The sequence below is a fragment of the Falco punctatus genome (genome assembly GCF_963210335.1).
Source record: "Falco punctatus genome assembly, chromosome: 4".
NCBI lineage: Eukaryota > Metazoa > Chordata > Aves > Falconiformes > Falconidae > Falco > Falco punctatus.
Genome location: NC_137583.1, coordinates 4,446,194 through 4,457,100, shown reverse-complemented (window position 1 = coordinate 4,457,100; position 10,907 = coordinate 4,446,194). Strand labels below are relative to the sequence as shown.

General features: G+C 51.8%; 1 protein-coding gene across 3 annotated transcripts in view; it reads left to right on the top strand.

The window, feature by feature from the left end:
* The first annotated feature begins 1,013 nt into the window (after window positions 1-1,013).
* Window positions 1,014-10,907, top strand: part of IQSEC1 (IQ motif and Sec7 domain ArfGEF 1) — a 357,209-nt gene continuing 347,315 nt past the window's right edge. For all 3 annotated transcript variants that reach the window (XM_080386140.1, XM_080386139.1, XM_080386138.1), the window contains exon 1: window positions 1,014-7,016. In XM_080386140.1, the coding sequence (XP_080242266.1) occupies window positions 6,751-7,016 (266 nt within the window). In that variant the 5' untranslated portion in view covers window positions 1,014-6,750. The remainder of the gene's footprint in view (window positions 7,017-10,907) is intronic.

Genomic DNA, 10,907 nt, shown 5'->3' with positions numbered 1-10,907 from the left:
ATTATAAATGGCAAGAACATATTAAGCCTCTGTCATAACCTTCATTTTCAGTCACCTAAGTGCTTCCTGATGGATCTGTACACCTTACTTTGAATACTAATTGTTTAAAATCATTTATAGGGATACAAGATTTCAAATAAGCCAGGAGGTATGGAGAGGTACACTACTTAAAAGAATAGGCGAGGCTGAATTTTCAAGCCTTCTGAAGTTATTCAATGCTGTAATTAGGATTACCCATGCAACAAATTCTTCTCTTTGATCATATACATATACACAATGGTATGCCCTGCTTTCAAACTATTTGTGATTTTATCCATTGGACTCAGACAGAATGAACAGAATACATATTGGAAATGCCATTTGATAATGATTTTTCAGGATGCTTCCCCATCGTCTAATTTTTTTGCTATTTCAACTTCTCTTTGAAGGTAGAATTCTTTCCTAATGTAAAAGACATTACTATGCCATCTAAGCGAGTTTCTCTTCATAGCATCCTAGTAAGTACCACACCAATTACAGATGTGAAATGAGAACAAGAAATTAATGATAAAAATCATCAGTGTTCATCAATGTAGGTGTCCAATTTAAAATACCTGTGGCAAAATAAATACATATATCTGAGGATTTAATATTTTATCACAGTTGCTTCTTCTGACTTTTGCCTAATTTCTGTTCCTATGGTTATTTAAAATAACCTTATCTGATGTTCATGTTTTCTCACAATCTTATTCTGAAAAGCACAATTTGCTGAAATTCACTAGATAATTCAATCTGAACAACATGGTAAGCATGGAAAAACTGACTCCAACTAACTACAGAAAAATACTAGAATGGAAATGGATGGAATCAAAATGGAATACAACATCTTAAAATGGAAAATAGTGGGTGAATTTAACTCTGGCAAAATAGGTAATTATTCCTTTAAGTAGTGTTTTTTTAAAAAAAACAACACCCCCCCAAAAACCCCAACCTTCAACACATTTATATGAACAAGTTTGCTTATTAGGTTTTTATGTAGAACAGACTTCAAGAAAACTTTGGTTTGGGTGTTTTGATATTGAAGTGTAGGTATTTGATATTGTGTATGATATCGTATTGCTTTATAAGCTTAAAAAAAGAAGCATGTTGCAATGAAATCATGTAATTACAAGAAATGCTGATGGACCACACCGATGCATATTTTAGCATTTGATATTCCTCCTTGCTTTCAGTGAATCTGTGAAGTTGCAGTTTTGGGAGGGTTTCATTTGTTCACTTTCCTCTCTTTAATAGCCAGCTTCCTAATCTCATGTCTAAGTTTTTTTGCCCCACCAATACGCCTGTACTGTTCATCTGTTTAATGTGAAGTGTTTTCTTCCAGCACCTATCTGCTCTTGACACTAAGTATTTGATATCGTAGCATGTATTTTTCTCCTTTGGTCACGTGTCCGTTCCTGCCTCTCCTTGTCATAACTGAGGAGCGCTCACCGACTGCTGCAGCGCACCAGGAGCATTATGCCCACCTTCAGTGACGCCGCTTCAGCTCCCGTTCTGAGTGTGTGTGTACCCTAATACAGACATACATGCTCCCCGTCCGAGAACGGGGTACTCCCCGTGCACCAAGGCCCTTGCACTGCTGAGATCCAAGGGCTTACGAAGGGGTCTTGCAGCTCCTCTGCAGATCATGCCAGGTGCTTCATTTGCAAGTGCTCCATGTGGTTTTATCCCCCTTCCTCCCGCTTTGCTAGAACGTGGCATCTGTCCCACCAGCCGGGGCTCACAGTACGCCTTGCCTTCAGTGCTGCTGCCACATTACACTCCCCAAGAAAAACCATGAGCCATCTCTTTAAACAGCATACCCTTTCCTTTATAAGCCCATTACTGACTTTTCCTCTTTCCCCAAAGAAGCAAAATATTCCTTGCTAATTTATCCCACGCTTTTATATTAGAGTTGCTTGATACCTTACACTAACAGGGCTTTTTAATTTACAGGACTCAAAACCACAGTACTTTCCCAAGGACTCCAAACAAGAGGACACGTTGGTTTTTTTTTTTTTTTGCCTTCTAACATTCCCTGATTCTGCTTATCAAAACAAGATATACAGAAAGAATTCACAGACACTAACAAAAATACAAAGGAAATACTTTTATGAAAGGCTCATTAGAGCTAAAGACTCGGTTAAAGTTAGGTATTTAGATGGATTAGCTCAGGACCAAACTCTGCAGGCAAACTTCCAGATCAAGCTATGTAACCTAGAAGAGCCAATTTATCATTTCTTCCATAAATCAAAAGGCAAGTCACGCAAACAGCGATGATCAGTAGGCTTGGCATCAGCACTCCAAAAATTATAATTGAACTTTCTACTGCCTTGTGTATACGCCTCAAAATAGGTCCTGTAACTTTGTCATGCTTAGCTTGTGATACTTTAAATAGTTTATAAGCTGGTCAGGGTAAAAGCACAGCCTAATTGTTCAACTGCCATACAAGCTGCTCAGGCACCGCGGGGTGCGCCGAGAACTCCAGGGCTGACCGAGGCTGCTCAAGCAATCTCCCTTTTACAAGAGGGAGACTCAGTGCATTCCATTCATCCGAGAACAAGTTAAACGGTGTTATGATCGTATTTCACAAGAGATTATTGTGAAAGATTTGTGGTAGGAAAAGGCACAAGGATGTTCCATGCTTGTAAGTAGAAATCAGATAGACCAATAAGAGAAGTAAGATGTCAGGTTTTAACAGTGGGTTATCCGTAACCAGGAGAGGGGAAAGAAGCAGCCAGTTTCTAAAAGACTTCAGGTCTTTAAGGTTGTGCCGCCTTTTTTTGGTGTTGTTTTGTTTGTGTGTTGGTTTTGTGTTGTGTTTAGTTGTTGTTGTTTTTTTTTTTTTTTTAATACCAGTCTTGCAGGCAGTACATGCCCTACCGAGGCAATGGTCCAGGGCAGCAGCATGATTTCTATTGCCTTCCTTCTCCAAGGAATCTCAAAAGCGTGCAGCAAATGGGCTACAAAGAATGTTGGTTTTTCTGGTACCGCTCAGCTGTTTCCCCACTGTCAGCCTGCTGGAGACAAACAAGCGCTTCTGGGTGCACGGGGAGTACCCCGTTCTGAGACAGGGCACACACTTATTAGGGTACACACACACTAGGCACATGGTGTGAAAGAATTGGGTACCTACATATAAACTCTGGCAAGAGGGTAATGTTCCTCAGTGTCTAAAGACAATGCAGCAAAACCAAGGAGAGAGGGAGAGAAGTAAAGGGGGAGGAGAGCAGGCGACAGTGCAAGCAGGAAAGAAGTGGCTTCCAAGAGAAATTTTTGAGAGAGAGATGGAGGGCAGAGTTAAGATTGAGCACAAATCACTGCATGACTTCTGGGTTCTTGTGTTTTATATTATACTGACCTAATTAATTGTACATGGAAAATATGTATCAGAGGCTTTCTCCTGGTCTTGTATTTGACAAAATTACTTCAGCTGTTTGCTCACTCCTGGCATTATTAGCCACACCAAATCGCTTTTGAGATAGTAACATTTTATGCTTAGTTTTTATGCAGTCCAACAAACTCACATCTGACCAGACATCCCAGTCAGACAGGCATGTAGCAAGTACAAGAGCCAGGTTTTTAGAATTGGACCGGCACATGTGCCCAATCTCTGTGGGGCATCTAACGGCATATGGAGTCCCACAAGCAGCAGAGACATCTCCCTGAATCCCGATCAGAATTTGGATCGGACATGGGAACAAACGCCCTTACACTCACAAATGGTACTCTGCAGGGTATTCATTTGCCAGAAAGTATAAAGACCTGAGACAGCCTAAAATTAAGGCCATCCTGAAGTTCTTCCACAGTGTGATGGGATATTTATGTATTGCTAGCAATGAATTAGTAAGAGGATCCTACTTACTGAATGCGCAACATTTCCTTTCATATTTAAGACCTCCTTGGCACCTTCCTAGGCAAGAATTAACCATGTGCTGCTTAGCTTATAAAAATGGACAGTCTGAGGTAAGACGTTAGCAAGTAACACAAATGCTATTTTGGCAATTTTCATATTTAAAAAGGTTAGGCTTGATGTCACTTCATTTTCTAACTGAGCAAATCTGAACAAGCTGGATCTGCTTTTACAATCTGTGTCTTACACAGAGAGACTGAATATATTATTGATTCCATGAATATGCTTATCTTCTAAGTTTACCTCTTGTTAATTTACAGAGCGTGCTGAAGCACACAGGCCTTTTGAGGCTCAGAGGAACAATCCCTCAGACACAGAGCACCCCCTCCCATTTCTAAACGCCGAGTGCCAGCGACATGCCAAGCACACCGGGAACATGGCCCTGGCAGCCAGGTGCCAACCCAAGGGCTTTTCTGAGGGTTTACTAAAATTTTCCAGTTTAATTTATGGTTTCCTGGGAAGAGTGTTTCCAGTAGGTTTGCTTTTCTCCATGTCCTCTATGGGACAGCACAAGCAGCCGAGCTTCTGACTGGCAGGTCAAGTTCATTATCTTTTTACCGGTATCCTCTCAAAAAAACCTGACAAACCCCAAACCCTCCAAAATCAAGCAGACATGAAAGAGAAGCTAGTCCCTTCACAAGCTATTATTCCTCAGTTAGCTTATCTAACAAGACTGTAAGCCACCGAACAAGATACAGCTTTGCCATTTGGGAACCGAGGCACTTCCTTGTAATCTGTAAAAGAAGGAAGGAAAGTAATCACACTTAAAACGGCTCGTGCCTCTTTAGCAAGGCTGCACGGGTCCCACGAACTCAGGAATTTCTACCTGAAATAGCTTTCAAACGGATTCTAGTTCTACTAACCACTGCTGTTTCACTTTGGCTGTCCTCTCTGTGAAATGCTTAATAAGCTTTTATTGTCTGCTGATACATTAATGAGTTTTGAGCATCTCACCTTACATTTTATTTTGCATGTAAGAAACAAGTTCACTTGCTGTATTTGTCAATGTAACCCCTGCCAAATATTTGGGCTGCCTCAAATACTACCATGCAGGTTGCCTCAGCAAGATGTTACGATAAGCATTTCTTTCCACAAAGAGCAAACTGATCTTCAGCAAATACATTCTGAGCAAATAGTATACTGAAGAAAAAAATATTCTAATGCAAAATACTGATGGAGTCATTGGAAGAGAAGCTCGGCCTCTTCAAAAAGCAGCTGAAGCCTTTTCTGTGAACTCACGATCCTCCCTACAGCTGGAAATGAGAACTTCGTGCTTCAGTCACTTCAACAGCCCTTCATTGGGGGTATGTCCACAGCAAAAGTAACAAGTTTGATGATAACTTGTTTCTACCTAAAATGAGAACGAATATGAGAATTGCCGGATGAACCTCTGTGTTTCTGGGCTTCATCCTTCCCCCACGCCCCTTCTCCCTATGTTGCCAAGCAGGCGGTAAGAGGCAGAAGAGGGGGAGAAGTCGGGACATCCACCCTGCGCTTTGGAGCTCCATCCAAGAAGCTCCAGCCCCTCACACCAAGGAGGCCACAGAGAGCCCGGAGACACCGGGTGCCCACCTCCCTGCTTTGCTGCATCAGGCATGGCCAAGCGCCATGGCTGCTGGCACATGCCAGCAAGGGCTGGTGCCACAAGAAAGGGCTTGTGCTCCACCGGCAGCAGAAAGCGCCTCTCTGGGAAACGTGGCTAGTGGGAAACTCGCAAAGTTTAAGAGGTAGAAAAACGAGGAAAAAAAATGAAGGAGTCATCGAGAGGATGGGAGGAGAAAAGCACGCCTTCACCTTCCTATCTTCTTCCTGCACTGTCTCCCCGTTTCCCTTTCCTATTCCCGGTTTTCCCAAGCGCTCCCACCGGGCACGCCCTTGGGACGATAAGGGGACCCCCACCCCAGCAGCTTGCCCAGGCGCACCCCGGCGGGCAGCGCTCCGGCCCCGACGGCGGGGGCTGCCGAGGGGGGGCCCTGCGGCGGGCACAGCGCCAGGACCCCCCGGTGCCGCTCCGCCACTGAACACCGCGGCCCAGCAGCGGCGGGGGTCGCCCTGCACCCCCACGGGGCTGCGCGGAGCGGGGTCCCCGCACGGCTGCCCTGCCCCACCCGCGGGCCGGAGCTCCCCGGGGCCGCACACCACCCCCCTCACACACCCCCACCCCCCGCCGCCGCGAGGACGGGCTGGCGGCGCCCACCGCGGCCGCGGAAGGGGGCCAGGGACCGCGAGGACGCCCCCCCCCCCAGCCGCCAGCCCCCCGGAGCGGGCAGCCGCGGCGCCTCAGCGCGCAGCCCCGGCGGCGGCAGCGCGGCGCGGCCGGGGCGGGGGAGCGGCGGGCGGGCGGCTCCGGCGCGGGAGCGGGCAGGGCCGCCGGGAGCCGCCGCAGGGCCGGGCGGGCTGCGGGGGCTGCGGGGCGGGCTGCGGGGCTCCCATGCCCGGCTGCGAGCTCGGCGGGGGCGCGGGCGCTGCCAGGCGACGGGCTGACCCGGCTGCGGCGCTGGCGGGGCGGGACAGCGCCCGTGCGGCAGCGGCGGCGGGGCTCCGGGCGGCGGCGGCTGGGCAGTCCCCGCCGGCGCTGCCCTCGCTCGGCAGTGGGGAACCGCGCGGCAGCAATGGCGGCGCGGGCCGGGAGCCGCTGCGCGCCGCTCCTGCGCTCGCCTGGGCGGCCGCGGCTCTAAGAGGGGAAGCGGCGGGCGCGCAGGGGGGCCGGTTTCCGGCGGGTTATTTATTTCTTCCCTCTCGCTTAAGTTCCCAGTGGAGCGGGCTGGCTGGCACCTGCGCCTCCCACCTGCTCGGCGAAGGGTGAGAGGTGCGGGGAGGCCATGGAGAGCCCAGCGGAGAACCCCAGCAAGGCGGCGGAGTACCTGAAGGAGCTGAACAAGATTATCGAGACGCAGCAGGAGCTGCTGGAGAAACAGAAGCGGAGGATAGACGAGCTGGAGCAGCAAGTGGCCAAGTTGTACCACGAAAATGCCTGCCTCCAGGACGAGCATCACCGGCACCTGGCCACATGCAGGCTCCAGCAGGGCGGGCCCCCCGCCTACCCGGGGGTGCTGAGCGCCATCCAGGAGAACGCGAAGCATGAAAAGTAAGTGCTGCCCGCGTCCGTGTGCCCCTTTCCCCCAGGCGGCTTCTCCTGTGGCGGGGCTTCCCTTCGTCTTTCGCCTCCTGCCTTCGGTTCCCAGAGCCGCCCCGGGTGTGAGCTCTGGGCAGCGGCGGGACTCCCTGCTCGGGAGCGAGCGCCGGTCCCCTCGGGGGGCAGCTGGCCGCTTCGGGGGGGATTGCCCCCAGCCCCTGCCCCCCAGCCCGCCCGGGTGCCGGTGCCTCACCGCTTCTCCAGCAGGGATCCCGCGGAGAGCGGGCCCGGGGTGGGGGGTGCCGAGCCACGGCAGCACGGCCGGGGCTCCCTAGGGCAGGCTTCGCCGCCCGCCGTGCTGGCGGCTTTCCCTGCGCTCCGGGACCCGGGCAGCCCTCACCGCCCGGGGTGGTGGCCGTAGGGGGATGCTCCGGGCGCGCCACCCTCCCGGCGCAGCAGCATCCGTGGGGCGCTAGGAGGAGCGGGGCGAGCTCTGCCCTTCTCCGCCGGGCCTGCACCCCGCAGTGGGAAGCCCGGGATGGAGCTGCCACCCCCCCACCCCCCACCCCCCTCGGCCGCGGGGCTGCCGAGGCCCCTCGGCGATGCGGGGAGCCGCGCTCCCGCCGCTAACGAAAGTGACCCGGCGAGGGGTCAGTAAACATTGGCAGCTGGCCACCGCGCGGGCTGGCTCGGCCGGGTGGCAGCTCGCCCGTCTCTGGGCCGCGTCCGCTCCCAGCCCTCGCGTCTCTTCCCAGCCTCCCTAAGCTGTAATTAATCGTGCGCTTCTTTACCGCGCGCGGAAAGCCGCTTAATTGCGCGCGATCCTGAAGGAGCAGGAATTCAGGAATAGCAGTAACTACAGTCGGGGCGCTTACCCGACGTGCTGCTACTTACGGGAAAGTATTTAAGATTTAGTTTTTCTTGAGCCGAGTGGGAAGAGCGTGCATCGTACCGAGAGCCCGCTTAGCGGCTGTGGCACCGCGCAAGGGGCCGTTCGCAGCCCCGCGGTACAAACGCACACGCGGCTGCACCGGCGGTTCGTGCCGCCGCGGGGAGCCGGGCGCGCCCGGTTGCATAAGGGGCTGTGCGGGACGCTCCGCCACGCCGGGCCAGCGGGCAGCGGGGGCTCCTCGCCAGCCGGGGGGGGCGGCTGCCGGCCCAGCCCCCCCGCGCAGCCGGACCGCCCGACCCGCCGAGGGGTGCGAGGGGGGAGACGCCCCGCTTCGGGCGCTGCCGTCGGGGTTCCGCTGCGGCGGGGGGCAGCGGGACAGCCCGCCCCCCCACCCCCCCTTCCCGGCCTGGCTGCATCGCCCTTTCCGCGGCGCTGGGGGTGGCGGAGGGGGCTGCCCCGGGGGGTTGCCGGCACCGTGGGGTCCCCCCCAGGGTGGGGGCAGGAGCGGCTGCTGCCTGGTCCTGCGGCTGCGGCGCGCTGAGGGCGCGTTGGCTCGGGGGTCGGGCCGGGGGCTGCGCACGGGGACGGGGCGTCTGTCACTCGGGGCCCCCTTTGCCGGCCCCGGCTCCCCAGCGCCTCGCACCCGTGCGGGGGGGAAGCAGCGCTCCCTGCCCGGCTCCCTTCCTGCTGTCGGAGCGTTAACGCTTCGGGGCTTTTTGGCGATGCCGGGGTTCTCATTTCAGGCTTTTTTTTTTTTTTTTTTTTTTTTAAATTAACAAAGATGTCTCTATGAAAACTAAGCAAATAGCTCTTTAAACAGACTGGAGAGCATATGCTGTCATTTAACAATCAATCCCAGAAGGCGAAAGAGCTATTTCCAGAAAGTATGGGCTATTTACACAATTCCTACCCTGTGCATCTGTGTCCAGTACCCGAGGATTTTTTGTGTGGCAGTGCTGCTAGCACAAGGCGTCCGTTCGGCTATCTTGTCCCATTTGTCTCTTGCAAACGACATTACCAGAAATTGTACAAATGGCTTGCCTTGTTCGATAATATTTCCTCTGCTCCAGCCCATGACTCGTTTGCAGCGCTCTCTTTGGGCAGGCAGCTCGGGGGACTTGGAGGCTTTTAAGTCTCTTAAGTGGATTTGAGGCTGGGATCAGAATTAATCTGGGATATTTATGGCAGTGTTGTGTTGCTCTGAGGCACAGCCTGTGGGGCTTAGTGGGGAAACGGGGAGAGAGCCCGCTTGGCGAGGCTGGCCCTGGCCTGGGCCCTCTGCCCACGTACCGTCTGTGGTGAGTCAGGTTTTCAGGGCCACCTTCATCTGAGGCATGCTGCCTCCCCAGCCGTCCTGTGTCCAGCGGTGTCGTCCCCCTCCTTTTGCAGGGAGCGAGCCCCTTCTTTCCTCCAGGATACCCTGCCTTGCTGTGTGTGTGTGTGTGGGTCCCACCTGTGGGCTCCCCAGCTGGGGGGGTGGGGGGCTGTGGCTGCTGGGGCTCCTGCTGACCGGGAACAGGGGCACCAAGCCACCCACAGGACCAGTTTACTGTCATACAAAACATGGAGGAAGTCTCCAGCTGGGAAAATAGAAAAATACTCTTGTTTTGAACTCTTGTCCCAGTCTCACAGTTATCTTGGCTTTCTGAGAACTAGACCGTGGGTTCTGGGTGTCTGCGGCTTCGTGTTGAGAAGCTCCATCTCGGTTTCCCCAGAACTAGATGTCACATGCTCCTTGTGTATCTTTGCGTGGGGAATAAGAATCCCTTGCTGCTGGAGTTCAGTATTGGGTGTCAGTGATGCTTGTTTTGGGGATCTCCGGTGTTAGGAGGGAGGCAGCTTGTGAGGTGGCGTGTCCCGCCTGTGCCCCCTGCCCCCAGTCACAGACCTCCCTCCTCTTCCAGAGGCAGCAGAGCTGCTTCGTGCGCTGGTACCAGTGGCAGTCAGTGCTCTCCCGTACCCTCCAGCACTTCAAAGGTAAAATCACTTGAACACTTTTTAAAGGAAACTAGGCTTCTCTTAGTCAAATACATCAAGAAATCAGTACTTACAGGAAGTAATCTATAGCGCTTGTACCTTGAGACTGGAACAGGTTTTTTTTCTAAACCGCTTAAACTCCTGTCTGCAGCAGTTCAGCCTCTGTAAAGTGGATACGGATCACTGATGCTGTAGTGTCAGGACGGCTGTTCCCTATTACCAGGTGGTGGTCAGCTTGTGTGATACAAAAGGAAGCATGGAAATCTTATACAAGATAATATGCCTATAAGTGCGTCTTACACTGAATAAAAGATTTGAAAAAACCCAAACACAACAACAAAAAAACAACCACAAGTCCTCAACCTTTTCAGTTTGTCCAATGGGAAGAATATATAGCTGAAGACTGCTGCAAAAAATTGGAAAAGCTGGCACATCTGTAGAAATTCTTTAGCTGGATCTCTTGTGGGTTAGGGAACTGTTAATGAGCCCTGTAGTAGACTTCTGGAAGAAAAAACCCACCCATCCAGTAAGGTAAAAATACTCTGGTTTGTGTCCTTCCAAAAACCAGACCAGAGTAGAAGGAAAGTTTCTTTTGTGTAGGTTGCCCTCTGAGGGAGGGGAGAGCAGAGGGATGGATTAGCAGGTGCAGATGTGCTCTTCAACCTGCCAGGAGGGTACACCACAAAAGGTTTGGGTGCTGCTTCACTTTTGTAGTAGTTTGCTGAGTGCAAATCAACCTTAAAATACACAAGTTGGAATTGAGGATAATTAGTTGATTACAGGGCTTTGTTACATGTAGTGAATCAGCATGTTAAAGATAACAATAGGTATTTAACTCATTAAGTTGCAGAAGACTAATTTTTAGTAATCAATTTCATTTAACATTTGAGAAAACAGCAAGTACTTCTACAACTCAGATCCTCAGTGGGAGGAAGATGTGTTCAATTCATCCATTTTGGTAATCCACTTTTTGGTGCAGATACATAAAAAGAAACGTGCTGGAGCATCTCACATCTATGCAAGTACAGTTTTGT